This window comes from Eptesicus fuscus, chromosome 7 (assembly GCF_027574615.1).
Source record: "Eptesicus fuscus isolate TK198812 chromosome 7, DD_ASM_mEF_20220401, whole genome shotgun sequence".
Taxonomy (NCBI): Eukaryota; Metazoa; Chordata; class Mammalia; order Chiroptera; family Vespertilionidae; genus Eptesicus; species Eptesicus fuscus.
In genome coordinates, this window is record NC_072479.1 from 106,569,465 (window position 1) to 106,590,305 (window position 20,841).

The 20,841-nt window shown below is 60.7% G+C and overlaps 1 protein-coding gene across 2 annotated transcripts in view; it reads left to right on the forward strand.

Annotated features, from left to right (window-relative positions):
• Positions 1-20,050, forward strand: part of PPARA (peroxisome proliferator activated receptor alpha) — a 44,446-nt gene extending 24,396 nt beyond the window's left edge. For both annotated transcript variants that reach the window (XM_054719639.1, XM_054719640.1), the window contains 6 exons: positions 292-549; positions 6,484-6,644; positions 9,738-9,876; positions 11,083-11,285; positions 14,835-15,282; positions 19,450-20,050. In XM_054719639.1, coding sequence (XP_054575614.1) covers positions 342-549; positions 6,484-6,644; positions 9,738-9,876; positions 11,083-11,285; positions 14,835-15,282; positions 19,450-19,697 — 1,407 coding nt within the window. In that variant the 5' untranslated portion in view covers positions 292-341 and the 3' untranslated portion in view covers positions 19,698-20,050. The remainder of the gene's footprint in view (positions 1-291; positions 550-6,483; positions 6,645-9,737; positions 9,877-11,082; positions 11,286-14,834; positions 15,283-19,449) is intronic.
• The last annotated feature ends 791 nt before the right edge of the window (positions 20,051-20,841 follow it).

The window sequence follows — 20,841 nt, forward strand, 5'->3', positions numbered from 1 at the left end:
TTCCTGGCCAGGGTTGCGGGCTCGGTCAGGTGTGGGGCGTGCAGGAGGCAGCTGATCCATGAGTCTCTCTCATCATGGATGTTTCTATCTCTCCCCCTCCCTCCCCCTTCTCTCTCTAAAAAAAGTCAATAAAAACATTAAAAAAAGAAAAAAGACTCGCGCAGAGGCAAGGGGGCGCCCCTGTCCGTGCTGGGGCCCGGGTCCACGGCGTCCTCCCGGTAAAGGACGTTTCCGGGAGGGGGGACCGGGTCCCTCCGGGTCGGCTTCACCGGCCGCTTCTCTCTCCTCCAGCTCCCGGCAGCGGGTGGGCGCGGGCCGGGCGGCCGGCGCCGCTGGGCAGGATGGTGGACACCGAGAGCCCGATCTGCTCCCTCTTCCCCCTCGAGGCCGACGACCTGGAGAGCCCGCTGTCCGAGGAGTTTCTCCAGGAAATGGGGAGCATCCAGGACATGTCCCAGCCCATCGGCGAGGACAGCTCCGGCAGCTTCAGCTTCACCGACTACCAGTGCCTGGGGAGCGGCCCCGGGTCCGAGGGCTCCGTCATCACGGGTGAGTGCGGTCCCGGAGAGGAGAGCCCGCTTCTCCCCCGAGGAGAGGGGCCCTTTGGCGGGGGGGGGGGGGGGGTGCATCTCCCGCAGCGACAGTGACATCTTTCAGGCGATGACCGTGGCCCGGCTTGCGCCCCTCCTGTACTCCATGAAAACAGACACCCTGGTGTAATAGAAATGACTCCTTTTCAAAAAATATATATTTTTTATTGATGTCAGAGAGGAAGGGGGAGGGAGAGAGAAACATCCATGATGAGGGAGAATCATTGTCTGGCTGCCTCCTGCACGCCCCACACTGGGGTTTGAGCCCGCAACCCGGGCGTGTGTCCTGACCGGGACCCGACTGCGACCTCCTGGTTCCTCGGTCCACCCTGAGCGTTTTAACCCTGGAAGGTGTGTGAGCCACCCCCACTTCCTGCGTGAAGAGGGACGAGGCAGCCCGGCCTGCGGGACTCGGTGGTTAGAGTGTCGCCCGGCGGGCTGAGGAGTCTGGGGTTCAATCCCCGTCAAGGGCACATGCCCGGGCTGCGCATTTGATCCCCATCCCCGGTCTGGGCGTGTGCGGGAGGCAGTCGGTCAATGTGTCTTTGTCACATGATCTCTCTCCCCCTCCCCCTTCCCTCCCGCTCCCTTCCACTCTTCCTAAAAGTCAGTGGAAAAAATACGCGCCCCCCAGCACATGCTGTGAGCGGCACCTGGTTTGAGGGCCCGTCGGGGCGGGGCGGGGCACGGGGCTCCTCGGCGGAAGTGGTCTGGGGCGGGGACGGGAGCCGGTGACCCAGATCAGCGAGGAGCGGCAGCTTGTGGCTGGGAACGAGGTCTGGGTGCGGTTTCCGGCTGAGCGGGGGGCACGGGGCCCTGGGGGAGTCGCGAGAAGGGTCTCCGTGGCCACGTCTGGTGACGGTCTGGGGCCTTCCCCTCCCCGGCTCCTCTCGGCCGCGTTCTCGCTCATTCCCGCCCTGGAGGGTGGTCTCCGTGACCTCACAGGCGGGAAGCTGCTCACGGGTAAAACCTGTGGAGACGGCGGTGGGAAGGCCGTGCCCCGAAGCTGGGGGGACAGACGCTGCTGACAGGAGGCGGCCGGAGGGGCGGTGGGCCAGCCAGGAGCCGGGGGGAGGGGGTGGGCACCTTCTCATTCACGCATTTGCCTGGCGTCTTCTTTGGCGAAGCTTCTGTGCAAACCTCCAGCCCGTCTTTGCGCTGAGCTTCTCGCTGCGGCTCGGGAACACGGCGAGCTGCGTGGCTTATGCTGCTTCCCCGGGTCCGGCTGCCCTTCCTTCCTCTGACCGGGGCCCTCCAGGAGCGCGGCGCCCTGGACGTGACGACGTCCGACGACCAGAGCTGTTTCCTTCACGGACCGTGCCCGGCGTCGGACCCGAGAACCGTGTCTGACCCACCGTCGCTTCCGGAAGTGTGTTCTCAGGGTTACCCTGACCTCACTGCTCTCCTTCCTTTTGCATCTGTCATTGCTCTGGCGGCGGCTGTTAAACCGGCGGCTGCCTCCACCCAGCGGCCTCCGCACCTCAGTCCAGAACCGCCGGCCGTGCGTGCGGGCGTCTATTTCTGGGCTCCGCGCCGTCCCGTGGGTGCGTGAGTCTCATTTGACACCCGAGGTCGGGGGCGTACGTCCTCAGCCTGATGCTCCTTCCCTGAAGCCGTTTGAGGATCCTGGCCCTTTCCGTTCCCACATTCACTCTGGAGTCAGCGTGTCCGCTTACCCCCAAGCAGCCTGCCGAGGCTTTGATGGGGTCGCGTTGAAGCCGCCGATCACTGTGGGGGAGACGGACACCTTAAGAATGCCGAGTCTCCTGAGCCGAGACCGGATTCTCCGTTTACGTTAGGCCGTTAACTGCCCTCGGCAAGGTTTTGTCGTTTTCCGTGTTCCTGTCTTTCGCGTGTCTTGTCGGACTGATGGCCAGGTGTCTCATACTTTTTTGATGCGGTTGTAAATATTTTCCAAATTTCGATTTCTGTTGCTGTTGATAAAAATGCAGTTGATTGACCGTTGATCTTCTGGCCCACACTCTTGTTCAGCTGATGAGTCTGTTCCAGGAGTTTTATGTACTTTCTTTAGGATTTCCCACAGATAGTTGTGTCACCTGTACATAAAGACAGTTTCCCTTCTTCCTGTTCTAGCGGGATGCCTTTTATTTTTTTATTTTTTAATATATTTTATTGATTTTGTACAGAGAGGAAGGGAGAGGGGTAGAGAGTTAGAAACAGCGATGAGAGAGAAACATCGATCAGCTGCCTCCTGCACACCCCCTACTGGGGATGTGCCCGCAACCAAGGTACATTCCCCTGACCGGAATCGAACCTGGGACCCTTGAGTCCGCAGGCCGACGCTCTATCCACTGAGCCAAACCGGTTTCGGCTGGATGCCTTTTATTGATTGTTCTTGTCGGATTACGCTGGTCAGAACCTCCAGTACAACGTGGGGTGGACTTGACACATGCCCGCCTTGTTCCTGCTCTGGGCGGGGAGCATTCCTTCAGTCTCTCGCCGCTCAGTCTGATGTTAGCCGTCGTGTCTTTTAACTGCTCTTCGTTCTAATTTGAGCTCTCGGTGAGTTTTTATCAAGAATGGATGTGGGATTTTTTCCCCAATACTTTTCCTGCATCAAGTAAGAGGATCAAATTGCTTTTCCTTCTTAGTTTGTTCATATAGTGAATCACATTGTTTGATGGTCACAGGTTGAGACGGCCTTGCATTTCCGGGATAAATCCTACTTGGTCTTCGTGTATGGTTGGACTTCACTTGCTAACATTTTAGGAATCTTTGCACCCGTGTACATGAAGTGTATTGGTCCTGCTTTCTTTTCTTGTAGTCTTTGTCTGGTGTTGGTATTAGATCAGTGCTGGCCGCATGGGAGAGTTAGGGAGTGTTCCCTCCTCTTCCGTTTTTTTTGTTTTGTTTTTGTTTTGGAAGTGTTTCTGTAGAATTGATTTTATTTATTTATTAAAATATATTTTATTGATTTTTTACAGAGAGGGAGAGAGAGAGAGTTAGAAACATCGATGAGAGAGAAACATTAATCAGCTGCCTCCTGCACACCCCCTACCGGGGATGTGCCCGCAACCAAGGTACATGCCCTTGACTGGAATTGAACCTGGGACCCTTGAGTCTGCAGGCCGACGGTCTATCCACTGAGTCAAACCTGTTAGGGCTGATTTTATTTTTCAAATGCTTGGTAGGTTTCACAGATGAAACTATGTTCTTCCTCCTCCTCCTCCTCCTCCTCCTCCCCCCCACCCCCTCCCCAGTCTTATTTCAGTCTGTGTTTCGTTTTGAATAGTTTATTTTGCGATGCCTTAGTTTACTGATCTTCCTTCTGGCCTGTCTAATCCTCTCCCAGTCCCATTCAGTATGTTCTTCATATGAAATCATGGTTTGTTTTTACCCCTCTCTCTACCGGACATGTCCGGTCTTTCATCGGCTTCTCGGACATTTAAAAAGGCCTCTTGTCTACAAAACCTCGCACCGGGTGGTTTCTGGGTCCGTTTCGGCGCATTGATTTCCCTCCTTATTCCGGGTCATATTTTCTGCTTCTGTGTGTGTGTCATTTTTGATTGGGTGTCACACGTTGTGTTGGTGACGAGCATTTTCGTCTTCCTGTGGACATTTTGAGCTTTGTTCCAGGACGCAGTTAAATCGCTTGAAAAGCGTTTTACCCTTTTAGGCCTTGCTCTGACGCCAGAGGTGGTTTTGCCCGAAACTGAGGCGAAGCCCTTTCCAGATGCCCGTGAATCCTGAGGCTGCCGCTGTGCGTGGTGGGACCAGGGCCGCGTCCAGCACCTGGGAGCCCCGGGGTGTCCCCTCGGGTCATTCCCGGTGGCCCCTGCGTCTCTTTTCTTTTCGTCTCTCTCCGCCGACAGAGCAAAGACGCAGTAACTCGCGTCTGCACACATCGCCGTCTGCAGCCGCCATCTCGGGGGGCCATTCCGGCCTCCTCCTCTTGCTGTCCCACTCGCCGGCTACGCTCCAGCAGGAGAGCCCGGCCCGCCCTCCGCCCTCCGCCCCGTCCGGCCCTCCGCACTCGCCCATCAGTTGTTGGTCCCCAGGGGCGTGTGCGGTGATTTCATGTCGGCCCGGCCCACGGGCTGCTTCATCGGCAGCGTGCCGTGCTCCTGGCGCTGTGGCCTTCGCCTCCGACCCCACCATTCCCGGCTCCAGGTCAGCCTCTGCCCTCAGCGAGCTTCTTCCACACGTGGAGCCCCGTAGGTTCTTGGGGGGCACCCCGCCTTCCATCCGGGCTCCCAGCCCTCCCGCGTTACGTTTGCTTTATCTGCAGCATTGAGGTCCGCTCGGTGCTGACAGTTCTGTGGATGTGACAGCGCAGAGCCTCACGCGTCCACGGTCACGTTTTCATAGAGCAGCTCCCCGACCCCACGGAACCCCTGTGCCCGGTCTTCAGCCCGGCCTGCCCGGCCCCACCCCGCAACGCCGCTCTCCCCGGCCCCGCAGCCTGCCTGTCCCCGCAGCCCTGCCTGTCCCCGCAGCCCTGCCTGTCGCCGCAGCCCCGCAGCCCTGTCTGTCCCCGCAGCCCTGCCTGTCCCCACAGCCCCACAGCCCTGTCTGTCCCTGCAGCCCTGCCTGTCCCCGCAGCCCCGCAGCCCTGCCTGTCCCCACAGCCCCGCAGCCCTGTCTGTCCCTGCAGCCCTGCCTGTCCCCGCAGCCCTGTCTGTCCCCGCAGCCCTGTCTGTCCCCGCAGCCCTGCCTGTCCCCGCAGCCCTGCCTGTCCCCGCAGCCCTGCCTGCCCCAGGGCCTTACGGCTGGAGCGCGGCCCGCTCCCTCTCCTTCGCTCGCCGGCCGAGGGCACCCGGAGCTGCGGACTCGGCCGTGGTGAAGGAAGCCGCTGGGCGCACGCGAGCTTGGTTTCTGCGTGGCCGTCCCGTCCGTGGTCAGACGGCTGGGCGAGTCTCTAGGAATGCAGTTCCTCTTGCTTATGGGACTCGGCGGCCTGTCCTCCGCGTGGCTGCGCCGGGGCCCTGCTGCCCGCGTCCTGGCCTGCGCGGTGGTGTTGGTGTTGGCGTTGGCCATGCTGAGGGGTTGGTGACGGCTCACTGTGTGTCCGTCCCGTTTCCTAGCGACCGGCGACGGCGCCTCGCATCGCTTCCTATGCTCACTGCGGCCGCACCCCTCGCCAGCGGCGTCGTCAGAGCCCGGCCCTCTTCCCGTCGGGCAGGGTCACTGCTGTGACAGCTTCGCCTCCTTTGCGCCCCGGAGTCCGGATCTTGGTCAGACGCGTCCTGCCAATGTGCTCTGCTCCGTGGCTTGTCTCACTTCCTGAGCAGTGTGTGCTGCCAGCACACGTTTTCGTTTTAAGGGAGTGCGGCTTGGCCTTGTCGGCTCCGGGCGGAGCGTCGACCTGTGAGCCAGGAGGTCGCGGTTCGATCCCCGGTCAGGGCACAGGCCCGGGTTGCGGGCTCCATCCCCAGTGGGGGGCGTGCAGGAGGCAGCCGATCCATGATTCTCTCTCATCACTGATGTTTCTCTCCCTCTCTCCCTCTCCCTTCCTCTCTGAAGTCAGTAAAAATATATTTTAAAAAAGAGAGAGTCCACCTTGTTCTGTTCTCACGGGTCACGCTTTGGCGTTGCCCACGTGGGTTTTCATGCTGCCCGGGTGCCGTGTGCTGAGTTAATGGAGAAGAGCTGGGAGGCGACAGGCAAAGGAGCGGGTTCTGTGGGGGAGCCCGTGGGTCTAGGACCCGGGCAGCTCGGCAGGCGTGTGGGCGATGCCAGTGGCGGGGGCACCGGAGGGGCTGGGACAGCCCAGGACAGGGCGGCTCGGCTGGGAGCCCCGCCCACAGCTGACGCTCCTCACCCGGCCTCTCCCCTGTGAAGTCAGACTCTCAGGAAGTTGACTGAGACACGGATGGGGGGGCGGGGGGAGGGGGCCTGTGAAAACTCACCAGCGTCTCCTGTCTGTCCGCAGACACGCTCTCCCCGGCTTCCAGCCCCTCATCCGTCTCTTACCCCGTGGTCCCCGGCAGCGCCGACGAGGCCTCCAGCACAGCGCTCAACATCGAATGCAGGATCTGTGGGGACAAAGCCTCGGGCTACCATTACGGGGTTCACGCGTGTGAAGGCTGCAAGGTACGTGGGCCCCCGAGGAGGAAGCAGGCGGCCTGCTCCAGGGACCACGTGTGGTTCCATTTTATTTTATTATTTTTAATCCTCACCCGAGGACATTTCCCCATTGGTTTTTAGGGAGAGTGGAAGAGAGAGGGAGAGACAGAGAGAAACATCAATAAGAGAGAGACACATCGATGGGTCGCCTCCTGCACGAGCCCCGACCAGGGCCTGGGCCGGGGAGGAGCCTGCAGCCGAGGTCCATGCCCTTGACCGGAATCGAACCCAGGACCCTTCGGTCCACAGGCCGACACTGTCCACAGAGCCGCCCCGGCCAGGGCCCTTCTATTTTACCCACGGTGTTTGTCCGCGGAAACAGGTCTGCCCGCGGCAGGGGAGGCGGCGCTGAGCGAAGCGGCAGGGACGTCTCTCCGCGGAGAGTCTGCCGGCCCCGCCGCCTGGAAACGCCTCTCGAGAGGCACGTGCGCCGCACTCGGGGGCCCTTCCCGTGGACACGAGGCCGGGAGCTTCGGTCCCGGCTCCCTCATCCTCACCCGCACGCCGGGGAGAGCAGTGGGCCATGGCGACCGAGACCCACAGCGCGGCGGCCAGCCTGCCGCTGCCCCGGCCCCGCGGCCCGGACGCCCCACGAGCACCCTGGGCGGCGCCTCGTTCCCGGGCTCGCTCGGCCAGACCGCCACACACACGTGATGCAGGGCCAGCGGCTCAGCGGGTCAGGCCGTGTCCCCGGCATTCTGCCCACGGGGTCACTGGCCCGGCGGTGGCTTTCCAGCCTGCCTCACGTGGCCGTCCTACCTGCGCCCCAGGCTGGCTCGGGGCAGGTGCCGGGGTTGGGAGCGTGCAGCGCCCATTGGAGGCCGTGGCGTTCCCCAAAAGCGAGTCAGCTCGCCAGCGTGCGCAAGGAAGGGATCCCCTGTAACCAGCACTCAGACAACCAGCTCTGCTGTGCGTCACGCACGAGGCCGCCTGACATGTGCATATAACGGGAAGCGGACGCGATGCCGTGGGAGCTGCGGGTGTCGGCACGTGGTCCTTCTTACTGTCACGCTGGAAAGCCACCGCCGGGCCAGTGACCCCGTGGGCAGAATGCCGGGGACACGTGAGGCAGCCTGGAGTGCAGGTAGGAGGGCCACGTGAGGCAGCCTGGTGTGCGGGTAGGATGGCCACGTGAGGCAGCCTGGTGCGCGGGTAGGACGGCCACGTGAGGCAGCCTGGAGTGCAGGTAGGAGGGCCACGTGAGGCAGCCTGGTGTGCAGGTAGGACGGCCATGTGAGCCAGCCTGGTGTGCAGGTAGGACGGCCACGTGAGGCAGCCTGGGGTGCGGGTAGGATGACCACGTGAGGCAGCCTGGGGTGCAGGTAGGACGGCCACGTGAGGCAGCCTGGTGTGCGGGTAGGACGGCCACGTGAGGCAGCCTGGTGTGGAGGTAGGACGGCCACGTGAGGCAGCCTGGTGCGCGGGTAGGATGACCACGTGAGGCAGCCTGGTGCGCGGGTAGGACGGCCACGTGAGGCAGCCTGGTGTGGAGGTAGGACGGCCACGTGAGGCAGCCTGGTGCACGGGTAGGACGGCCACGTGAGGCAGCCTGGTGCGCGGGTAGGATGACCACGTGAGGCAGCCTGGTGCGCGGGTAGGACGGCCACGTGAGGCAGCCTGGTGCGCGGGTAGGACGGCCACGTGAGGCAGCCTGGTGTGGAGGTAGGACGGCCACGTGAGGCAGCCTGGTGTGGAGGTAGGACGGCCACGTGAGGCAGCCTGGTGTGGAGGTAGGACGGCCACGTGAGGCAGCCTGGTGTGCAGGTAGGACGGCCACGTGAGGCAGCCTGGTGTGGAGGTAGGACGGCCACGTGAGGCAGCCTGGTGTGCAGGTAGGACGGCCACGTGAGGCAGCCTGGTGTGCGGGTAGGATGACCATGTGAGGCAGCCTGGTGTGGAGGTAGGACGGCCACGTGAGGCAGCCTGGTGTGCGGGTAGGATGACCACGTGAGGCAGCCTGGTGTGCGGGTAGGACGGCCACGTGAGCCAGATTGTCTCTGCATCCTGACTTTTAAAAGTCTCTCTTCTCCCTTCCTCATAATCTCAGACGTACGTGGGCCATCCTACCTTCCGAGCCTAGATGGCCGGGCAAACAGATATAGGAACCTCCCTCTCAGTCCCCGGTGGTCCCGTCAGGCCTCGGGCACAGCTGTGTGTGTGTGGGGGGGGGGGGGGCGGAGAGCAGAGAAAAAGAGCCAAACACAGACATGAACCACGTCACAGCCGTCCGACCACGGGCCTTTCAGAAAGCTACCTGCCAGGGGGTCTTTGTGGCACGATTAGGTTACTTTTGCTTAGAGTTTTAAAATGCAATTTTATTGTTAAGTATAAATAATAAAGTTGTTTCTTACTGATACAGTTCAAGCTGCTTTTATAAAGCAAAAATTGTTTGCATAAAGCTGGCTTCCTTTCATATTTTATTATAACTTTTGTCTCTTAGGGAGTTAACATTCTCTTATAAAAATTCCTGTAGTTTTTAGTCACAAGCATAGATGTCACAAGAGAGGGAAAGCCGAGTTTGTGTGAAATGAGCCCGGCCGGCGTGGCTCAGTGATTGAGCATCAGCCTGTGAACCAGGTCACAGTTCGATGCCCGGTCAGGGCACACGCCCAGAGTGCGGGCTCCATCCCCATAGGGGCGTGCAGGAGGCAGCTGACCCATGATCCTCTCTCATCACTGATGTTTCTCTCTCTCTCTCCCTCTCCCTTCCTCTCTGAAATCAATAAAAATATATTTTTTTAAAATAATACACTAAAAAAACTTGTGTAAATTATAGCAGCGCCGAGCAGCTCTTTGGGGGTTAGGATTGTGTCCCTCCAAGCCAGGTGAGGACACTGGAAACTATTTTGAATTTTGCCTCGTTTTCTTGTTTCTACTTTCACCTGTCATGAAATTTAAATTTTTTTCAACTCGTCCAGCCTGGGGTGCAGGTAGGACGGCCACGTGAATCGCATCAGACTTTTCAGAACTTTGTCTCTGAGTTTAGTTCATGCCCAAAGAGGCACTGCGTGAACCAGGGGTGTGGCGGAGGCCTTGCCCTCACGCCCGCGCGTCCCACAGGGCTTCTTCCGGCGAACCATCCGCCTGAAGCTGGCGTACGACAAGTGTGAGCGGAGCTGCAAGATCCAGAAGAAGAACCGGAACAAGTGCCAGTACTGCCGCTTCCACAAGTGCCTGTCGGTCGGGATGTCCCATAACGGTAGGTAAGGCTGCCGCCGCCTCTCCCCAGCCGGCCCGCGGCCCGTCCGGCTCCGTCGGAAGGGCTAGTTGGAAAGCACGTGCCGCGGCCTGGAATGCCCGGGTCATGCCGCGGCCGTTAATGCCCGGGACAGGCAGTGCCTCCGGTGGCTGAGGCCCGCCCAGCGCGGAGTCCCTGTTAGAAGCGTCAGACGCTGAGCCTCGGTGACGTGAGACTGTAAACCGATTGTAAGCGCCGATGGCAGGCAGGGCCGTGGGTTCACATCACACACGGGAAGCACGTGCCGTTGTAAGCATCCTCCCCTGTGGTGAGTGTAATTGCATTAAAGCCTGTTCTCACTGTAGAACATGCCAGTTATTATGAGAAAGTGAATTTAAAATAACGAGTTCAGCCCTACCAGGGTGCGCAGAGATTGAGCGTCGACCTATGAACCAGGAGGTCACAGTTCGATTCCCGGTCAGGGCACAGGCCCAGGTTTCGGGCTCGATCCCCAGGGGGGGGCCTGCAGGAGGCAGCCGATCCATGATTCTCTCTCATCATGGATGTTTCTCTCTCTCTCTCTCCCCCTCCCCTTCCTCTCTGAAATCAATAAAAACATTAAAAAAATAAAATAACGAGCTCATAAAAGTTGCCGTCTACCTTCTGGCAAAAGAAAAAGGTGCGAGGCTCCCCTTCCTGTCCTTCATCACAGACGGATGGCGCGCCGTGGCAGCAGCCGGGACCCCGTCCTGCCAAAGCAGCGATTCATGCTGCTGCCTTTTATTTTAACCTTAAAACGTTTTTTTTTTTAAATAGACATCTTCATTGAGTTCAGAGCGGAAGAGAGTTCAGGGAGAGGGAGAGAGAAACCTCAGTGAAGAGAGAGAATCATTGATCAGCTGCTTCCTGCACGCCCACAACCCAAGGCATGTGCCCCGACCGGGCATCTAACCGTGACGTCCGGGTTCACAGGTCGACGTTCAACCACTGAGCCACCCTGGCCGGGCTACTGTAACCTTTGAAAAGGGGCAGGGGCAGCGGGGCCTGGGTTTCACTTTCGTCTCCAAAGCAGAAAGGGGCGTGGGGCGGAGGCAGCTCTGACCTGACCTGTCAGTTTCCATCCCGAGTTTCATTCCCGCGCGAACATCGGGTGCCGCGGTCAGCCCCCCCCTCGCCACGCTGCTCACTTCTGTGTGTTCCCCGCCGTTCCATCTCCCCTCCCCCCAGCAATCCGTTTTGGACGAATGCCAAGATCCGAGAAAGCGAAACTGAAAGCAGAAATCCTCACGTGTGACCACGACGTGGACGATTCGGAAACCGCGGACCTCAAGTCGCTGGCCAAGCAGATCTACGAGGCCTACCTGCGGAACTTCAACATGAACAAGGCCAAGGCCAGGGTCATCCTCGCGGGCAAGGCCAGCAACAACCCGGTGGGTGTCTGCCCTGTGGTCTCCGCGTCCGCGGTCCCCTCGGCCGGCGTCGGCCTGAGCGGGAGGACGGGCTGAGACACAGCCTTAGGTGGTGGGGAACACATTCCCCCCGAGGCGGGGCAGGGCACGGGACGTTTCATCGGAGACGCTAACGTGTCGCTCCGCCCTGTCCTCGGCTTTTATCGGCCGCAAAGCTCCAGCGACCACGTTCTTAGAATGACTGTGTAACTGGCACACTCACTCCCAGCGACCACGTTCTTAGAATGACTGTGTAACTGGCACACTCACTCACAGCTCCCAGCGACCACGTTCTTAGAATGACTGTGTAACTGGCACACTCACTCACAGCTCCCAGCCACCACGTTCTTAGAATGACTGTGTAACTGGCACACTCACTCACAGCTCCCAGCGACCACGTTCTTAGAATGACTGTGTAACTGGCACACTCACTCCCAGCTCCCAGCGACCACGTTCTTAGAATGACTGTGTAACTGGCACACTCACTCACAGCTCCCAGCGACCACGTTCTTAGAATGACTGTGTAACTGGCACACTCACTCACAGCTCCCAGCACCATGTTCTTAGAATGACTGTGTAACTGGCACACTCACTCACAGCTCCCAGCGACCACGTTCTTAGAATGACTGTGTAACTGGCACACTCACTCACAGCTCCCAGCGACCACGTTCTTAGAATGACTGTGTAACTGGCACACTCACAGCTCCCAGCGACCACGTTCTTAGAATGACTGTGTAACTGGCACACTCACAGCTCCCAGCGACCACGTTCTTAGAATGACTGTGTAACTGGCACACTCACTCACAGCTCCCAGCGACCACGTTCTTAGAATGACTGTGTAACTGGCACACTCACAGCTCCCAGCGACCACGTTCTTAGAATGACTGTGTAACTGGCACACTCACTCACAGCTCCCAGCCACCACGTTCTTAGAATGACTGTGTAACTGGCACACTCACAGCTCCCAGCGACCACGTTCTTAGAATGACTGTGTAACTGGCACACACACTCACAGCTCCCATTGACCACGTTCTTAGAATGACTGTGTAACTGGCACACTCACTCACAGCTCCCAGCGACCACGTTCTTAGAATGACTGTGTAACTGGCACACTCACAGCTCCCAGCGACCACGTTCTTAGAATGACTGTGTAACTGGCACACTCACTCACAGCTCCCAGTGACCACGTTCTTAGAATGACTGTGTAACTGGCACACACACAGCTCCCAGCCACCACGTTCTTAGAATGACTGTGTAACTGGCACACTCACTCCCAGCTCCCAGCGACCACGTTCTTAGAATGACTGTGTAACTGGCACACTCACTCACAGCTCCCAGAACCATGTTCTTAGAATGACTGTGTAACTGGCACACTCACTCACAGCTCCAGCGACCACTTTCTTAGAATGACTGTGTAACTGGCACACTCACTCCCAGCTCCCAGCGACCACGTTCTTAGAATGACTGTGTAACTGGCACACTCACTCACAGCTCCCAGCGACCACGTTCTTAGAATGACTGTGTAACTGGCACACTCACTCACAGCTCCCAGCGACCACGTTCTTAGAATGACTGTGTAACTGGCACACTCACTCACAGCTCCCAGCGACCACGTTCTTAGAATGACTGTGTAACTGGCACACTCACAGCTCCCAGCGACCACGTTCTTAGAATGACTGTGTAACTGGCACACTCCCAGCGACCACGTTCTTAGAATGACTGTGTAACTGGCACACTCACTCCCAGCTCCCAGCGACCACGTTCTTAGAATGACTGTGTAACTGGCACACTCACTCACAGCTCCCAGCGACCACGTTCTTAGAATGACTGTGTAACTGGCACACTCACAGCTCCCAGCACCATGTTCTTAGAATGACTGTGTAACTGGCACACTCACTCACAGCTCCCAGCGACCACGTTCTTAGAATGACTGTGTAACTGGCACACACACAGCTCCCAGCCACCACGTTCTTAGAATGACTGTGTAACTGGCACACTCACTCCCAGCTCCCAGCGACCACGTTCTTAGAATGACTGTGTAACTGGCACACTCACTCACAGCTCCCAGCGACCACGTTCTTAGAATGACTGTGTAACTGGCACACTCACTCACAGCTCCCAGCGACCACGTTCTTAGAATGACTGTGTAACTGGCACACACACAGCTCCCAGTCTCACCATGAAGGTTGAAGTTGGGCAAATTTCCAGGTGTTTTAGCTCCAGTTTCTCTGTAGCTTTTTAAAAAAAAAAATCTATACTAATGAAAGTGTAATATGCTAATTAGACCAGGTCGACCGGCCATCTTCCAGACATCTGACTTCCTTCTGGACAAAGCTATGGTGGTGGGGGGCCGAGGCATTTGGGGACGAGATCAGGCCTGCAGGGGAGGGCAGTTAGGGGCAAGATCAGGCCTGCAGGGGAGGGCAGTTAGGGGCAATCAGGCCGGCAGGGGAGGGCAGTTAGGGGCAATCAGGCCGGCAGGAGAGAGCAGTTGGGGGCGAGATCAGGCCGGCAGGGGAGGGCAGTTAGGGGCGATCAGGCAGGCAGGTGAGCGGTTAGGAACCAGCAGTCCCAGATTGTGAGAGGGATGTCTGATTGGAGAGGGTGCAGGCTGGGCTGAGGGACCCTCCCCACCCCTGTGCACGAATTTTGTGCACCGGCCACTAGTATAAATATATATATTTATTGACTTCAGAGAGGAAGGGAGAGGAGAGAGAGAGAGAGAAGCATCAATGATGAGAGAGAATCATGGATCGGCTGCCTCCTGCAAGACCGCCTCAGTGGGGTCAAGACCGCAACCCAGGCCTGTGCCCTGACCGGGAATCGAACTGTGACCTCCTGGTTCACAGGTCAATGCTCAACCACGGAGCCAGGCCGGCCTCCACCAGGTCCTTAGAGAGTGCAGGCCCGGGGTTAGGCGGGAATGGCACGGGGACGTGCGGCCTGTGCCACGGGGCGTGTCACCGGCCCAGGATCGGGGCTCTGACGGGAAGGGGCCCGTCCCGCGCCCGGGAACAAGCGGTCCCCACGCTCCCCGTGACCCCAGAGCAGGCCCCGCCGGGCTTGTGTGGTTGTTTCCGCACGGGCGCCAGCCTCCCGAGTTGTGGGCGCTTCGTGCCCCGTTTGCCCGCCCGCCGTCGGGCAGATGCGCGCTGTCTGTGCAGTGGCGGCGCCAACGCTGGCGGGCGGTGAGAGGCGGCTGCAGGAGCGCTCAGGGCCCGGAGAACACGACGCAGTCGCGACGGCGCTTTGCCAATACTGTCTCGCTCGCTTCCTTGCCACGATCCGTCCCTCACTTTCTGAGCAGCGTCCCCCCCTCCCCCAGGGTCAGGGGGCGACCGCGTGTCCCACTGACCCTGCTGCCGGTCTCCGTTGAGGTCCCCTCGTCCCGCCGATGCTGAGGCTCTTTAAGGACGGGGACCGCGCTCTGCACCCGCCGGGTCTGTCCCGGCCGCGGCCCTCCCGGCGATCGGGGCGCGCTGGCGCCAGCACGGGAGCCGCCGGTCGCTGACGGGGCCGCTGTCTTTGCAGCCCTTCGTCATCCACGACATGGAGACGCTGTGCATGGCCGAGAAGACGCTGGTGGCCCAGCTGGTGGCCAACGGCATCCAGAACAAGGAGGCGGAGGTGCGCATCTTCCACTGCTGCCAGTGCACGTCCGTGGAGACCGTCACGGAGCTCACGGAGTTCGCCAAGGCCATCCCCGGCTTCGCGGGCCTGGACCTCAACGACCAGGTCACGCTGCTCAAGTACGGCGTGTACGAGGCCATCTTCGCCATGCTGGCCTCCGTGATGAACAAGGACGGCATGCTGGTGGCCTGCGGCAACGGCTTCATCACCCGCGAGTTCCTCAAGGGCCTGCGGAAGCCCTTCTGCGACATCATGGAGCCCAAGTTCGACTTCGCCATGAAGTTCAACGCCCTGGAGCTGGACGACAGCGACATCGCCCTGTTCGTGGCGGCCATCATCTGCTGCGGAGGTGAGTGGGCGGCGCCAGCGCTCCCTGTCACCTGTCACGCACAGGCTCCTGTCGGTGTGGGGGGTGGGGGGGTCGGCAGCGGTAGGACCGATGGGGTGGTGCCGTCGTGGAGCGGGCACTGGCCGGGGGGAGGTAGGGGGGGGCTCTGGGCCCCCATATTGCCACCAACCAGAAGCAGGTGAGTTACACCAACACGGCATCACATGCTACTATGCGTGAATACATGCTGTCCGCTATGCATGTCCTGGTTATAGTTATGACGTGTAAATATATGTTGTTTATAATCAGCACATCACACAATCCTGCAGTAGTATGTCAGTAGTATGTCAGGTCTGGTTGACAGTCATGATGTCACACAGTGTGTGGTGTGTCACGTTATGACCCAGGCACGTGCCGCCGCACATTTTAGCCAACAAGGACCCGCAGCGGGGTGGGCCCGCAGGTCACGTGCGCTGGAAGCCTCCTGTCTCGGGGGAGGCCCGGGGACTCGGCGCCGCACCCCTCGCGCTGGCTGCCCCCGTGGCACGCGCAGGGTGGAGGGCAGAGCGCGTGACGTCACGCGGCGGGTCCCGGCTCCTGCACGTCTCACCGTCCTGTCAGTGAACTCCCGCGGCTTTCAGACTAACGTCTCTGGCAGCGGCCGTGCTCCGGGCAGGCCTCACGCCTGTGTCTGTCTCCTCCTGCCATTTCCTCCCGTGCGTGATTGAGCCTCTGGCGGTGGTTTTGTTTTGTTTTTTTGTTTTATTAATCCTCACCGAGGATATTTTCCCATTGGTTTTAGGGAGAGTGGAAGAGAGGGGGAGAGACAGAGAGAGGAACATCGATGTGAGAGGAACACATTGATTGGTTGCCTCCTGCATGCGCCCTGACCAGGGCCCGGGCCGGGGAGGAGCCTGCAACCAAGGTACCTGCCCTTGACTGGAATAGAACCTGGGACCCTTCCGTCTGCAGGCCGACGCTCTATCCCCTGAGCCACACCAGCTAGGGCAAACCTCCAGTTGTTTTGTACAGTAAGGTGCATGCAGGCTGGGAGCCCAGGGGCACTGGCCTGTGCTGTACAGCGAGGTGTGCAGGGGCCCGGGTGTGCAGGGGGCCCGGGTGTGCAGGGGGCCCGGGTGTGCGGGGGCCCGGGTGTGCAGGGGGCCCGGGTGTGCGGGGGCCCGGGTGTGAGGGGCCCGGGTGTGCATGGGGCCCAGGTGTGCAGGGGGCCCGGGTGTGCAGGGGGCCCGGGTGTGCGGGAGCCCGGGTGTGCGGGGGCCCGGGTGTGCAGGGGGCCCGGGTGTGCAGGGGGCCCCGGTGTGCGGGGGTCCGGGTGTGTGGGGGCCCGGGTGTGCATGGGGCCCGGGTGTGCAGGGGGCCCGGGTGTGCGGGGGCCCGGGTGTGTGGGGGCCCGGGTGTGCGGGGGGCCCGGGTGTGCAGGGGGCCCCGGTGTGCGGGGGCCCGGGTGTGCGGGGGCCCGGGTGTGCACGGGGCCCGGGTGTGCAGGGGGCCCGGGTGTGCGGGGGGCCCGGGTGTGCAGGGGGCCCCGGTGTGCGGGGCCCAGGTGTGCGGGGGACCCAGGTGTGCAGGGGGCCATACCAACTGAGTGTCTGCATTGCACTCGGTGATGTTCTCATGACGATGAAATCACCTCAGGACTCACTTCTCAGAATGTAGCCGTGATCAAGCAGTGCTGGACCGTCTATTACATTATAACTAGAGGCCTGGTGCACAAAATTCATGCACGGGAGGGGGGTCCCTCAGCCCGGCCTGCACCCTCTCCAATCCGGGACCCCTCGGGGGATGTCCAACTGCCTCTCACAATCCGGGACCGCTGGCTCCTAACTGCTCGCCTGCCTGCCTGCCTGATCACCCCTAACCCATCCGCCTCTGGCCAGCCACAGGCACCCAGGACCCAGGCTGGCTTCACCCGGGCTGGCCGCAGCTGCAGGGGACCATGGGCGGGCGGCTTCGCCCGGGCTGCAGCTACAGGCACCCAGGACCGCGGAGCACGCGGCTTGTCCCTCTCCCGGGCCGCAGCCTGGCTGGTCCCCATTCCTCTCTCCCGTGTTGAGTGTCTGAGCCATTATGGTGTGACAGCGTGACCACCATTTGCACATTAGCTCTTCATAGACAGTGTCCTGTGTGTGCCACGCACAGCCAGACAGCCGCGGTCACGGCTGGCATGGTTATGCCGTTTCACGCTGAAATGTGCCAGCAGCCGGTGCAGTTCGCTTTGCAGGAGGAAACGGTCCAAGGAGGGACCTGGGCCTCTGCGAAGCCGGCTCTGCAGCCCCGACCTCTGGCTCGGCATCGCATTCCTTTAAATAGCCCGTCCCGGGTCTAAGGAGGTCAGCGCGCTGCTGTGAGGCCCGCCGATCCCGCCCAGCCTTGGGGGAGATGTGGGGTGCCTGGGAGCTGTGTGGTCCCCGAGATGGACTCACTCGCAGAACTGAGGGGTGCCGGGTGGGGGCAGCCCAGCCCCACGAGGCTGTCTCTGTACCACCCAGCTGGGCAGTCGGTGGAGGGAGTCCTCCCTCTCTGGCAGCATGAGTGAAGTGGCCGCAGCTGTGCTGACCTGTCACGCCCTTCAGACGCTCAGGACGCGGGGACAGCGGGTTGGAGAACTGTGTAGAGTGACCACAGATTCATGAAGGAAACTCCAGTCACATATCAACCCGACGTAGGAAGATGGCTGATAGACAGTGAGCCTGCTGGGCGGGGTTAACGTGTCGAGGGGGTTCGCCTTATTTTTAAGTTTCTGTTTAGTAAAGTTACAACCGCGGCGACCCTGGACAGCGTGGCTTCGACTGCGGCGTGCACTCGCTCAGATTCCTTTCAGTAAATACACAGCTGGCCCCCCGCGCCCCCAGGCTCTGTATCCGGGGACCGAGAGCAGCCTTTTAAAGCTGTCGGTTGCGTTTGTTGGGGTGACACTGGCTAGTGAACCCGTGTGGCTGAAACAGTGTGTCCGGTCTCCGGTCAGAGTCGGGGACGAGGAGGCCGACTGTGGCACTGACCTGCCATCTGACATAAGGACGTGGGCCTCCGTGGATCCCGGTGTCCACGGGGGTCCCGGGACCAATCTCCCTCGGATACGCCGGGACTAGAGTGACGTTTGGGTGGGAGTCCAAAGTTAGACGTGTATTTCAGGCCACACGGGGGTCAGCACTCCTAACCCCTACATTCTTCAAGGATAAACTGTATATTTTACAACAACAACAAAAACAGACAGAAAAAAGAAGAAAAACCATGAGCAACACTTTTGAAGGTCATAGCATTGGGGGGTGCTTTGAGCTGCCTGTGGGCGACGGGTTGCTGGGCGGGTGTTTTCTGGACCAAGGCCGCCCCCTGGTCTGAGACTGTGGGAAGTCTGTGCCCTCGGCTGAGCCCCAGGAGGTCAGCTGGTGGGAACGCTGGCCCATCTTGCACCGGCCCCCCAGCCCCCCGTCTCCCGTCCTCTCCCGCGGGCGTCAGCCCTCCATTCACATCTCACGCTGCCTCCTCCCACCGACTCCCGCCAGAAGGTGCTGTCACTGCGAAACCTGGGTCTCGCGCCATCGCTGTCTGAAGCATCCGTGACAAACTTGAGCCTGAGGATCTGCTTTTGACTCGGGGAAGAATGTCACCTCCCCCATTAGGCAAAGCTGGTGCCGTCACCCCCGTCCGAGCGCGTGCTGGCCCTGACGTCTGGGGTCGTCGCCTGACGGGTATCAGGCAAACGTGGGATCTGGTTCTTTGCGGCCGGATGAGTGTTTAGGAGTTTGCCCTGTCTGCCGTTAGCCTGCGGCTTTGGGAACATCTGGTTTCTTTTGCTGGTGTTACTCCTCACCCGAGGACATGTTCCCACTGATTTTGATTTTAGGGAGAGGGGGAGAGACAGAGAGAAACATCGATGTGAGAGAGAGACAGCGATGGGTGGCCTCCTTCATGCGCCCCGACCAGGGCCCGGGCCAGGGAGGAGCCTGCAACCGAGGTACCTGCCCTTGATCGGAATCGAACCCGGGGCCCTTTGGTCCGAAGGCCAACGCTCTAGCCACTGAGCCACACTGGTCTCTAGTGGTCAGGTCTACAGTATCTGAAGCTCAGCGCTTCAGGGGAGAAAGGCCAGGCAGGATGGGAGCTTGGTGTCTTGGGTGTCGCCATGGTGATCGTCAACTCAGCCGTGTCTCTCTCCTTTGGGGACAGATCGCCCGGGCCTCCTGCACGTGGGACAGATCGAGAAGATGCAGGAGGGCATCGTGCACGTGCTCAGGCTGCACCTGCAGGGCAACCACCCGGACGCCGCCTTCCTCTTCCCCAAACTCCTGCAGAAGATGGCGGACCTGCGGCAGCTGGTCACGGAGCACGCGCAGCTGGTGCAGGTCATCAAGAGGACCGAGGCGGACGCCGCGCTGCACCCGCTGCTGCAGGAGATCTACCGCGACATGTACTGAGGCCCCGGGCGCGGGAGGAGCTGCTCCGCGGGGAGCGAGGCCCGGCCGCCTCGCCCCGGGCCCCGGGCCCCCATCCCCACCGCCTGCCGTCCTCGCCGGCCGCAGCCCGGGAGCGTGCAGAGGCGGCTGGGAGAAGCCTGCCTGGCGTGAATCCATCCGATGGCCCCGACGAAAGCGCCTTCGCGATCCCCACTGAACCCCCGGACCGCACAGCAGCGCTGCCTTCCGGTCCCACGCGGACTGCTGGCTCCCGTGTGACTCGGGAAGCTGGTCGCACTTTGAGCCTTTGCGAGCCTGCGCCTCTGGATGTAGCCAAAGGGTGGGGTTCACAAGCAGCAACGTATTTATTCGAAGGCTTCGATTCTGTGTCCTGAATTCGAGGAGAGACGAGCTCCTTTTGGATCGTAGGTTAGCGTTCCGGAGAGTTCCTGATAAGCTACTGCGGGGCGCGCCCCGCCGCGTTCGGTTCCCGGGTGACGGGCGGTCGCTGGGCCATGGAGAAGCCCGTGTCCAGGTTTGGGGGGCGGGGGGTCCCGGGAACCGCGTCTGGGCCACAGGCCTGTGCGCAGCCGGCGGCCGTGGGCCGATTGACGGACTCAGAAGTGCCTCGGGGTCCCAGTCCCCTCGCCTGGGTCCCCTCACGGCTGCTCCACCCGGGGGCGGCCTGGCCAGTTACCTGCAGGTGTTCCTCTGGGCCCCGCGCCTCGGGCAGCTCCGTGGCTGCTCCCCGGAGTGGAGACGACGAGGCACCTGTGACGTCGGGGGGCGGGTCACAGGAGCACAACGGGGGCGGGGAGGGCTGCGCCGGGAGCCAGGACTCGCCCAGGCGGCGGTTTTTACAGAGGCTGCAGCCCAGTGTCCTCTCCAAACCCTCCGTCAGGCGGTTCCCAACGTCTGAGAGGTCTGCCTGGGCCCCAACGGTCACCTTCTCAGCCTCGGTCCCGTGAGAGCGATGCCGACCGTGTCCAGAGCACGTGACCTGGAAGCACTCTCTCTCCCCGTCCCCTTGGCGGACCCAGTGTCCCCTCATTTCAGCAGCCCGCCTGCCCGTGCGGCACAGGCAGGGGGTCGCCGGACGCCTCGCCCTCCCCATCCCCCACCCGGGCCTTTGGAAAACCTGGCTCTTCAAGGTCATGACCATTTA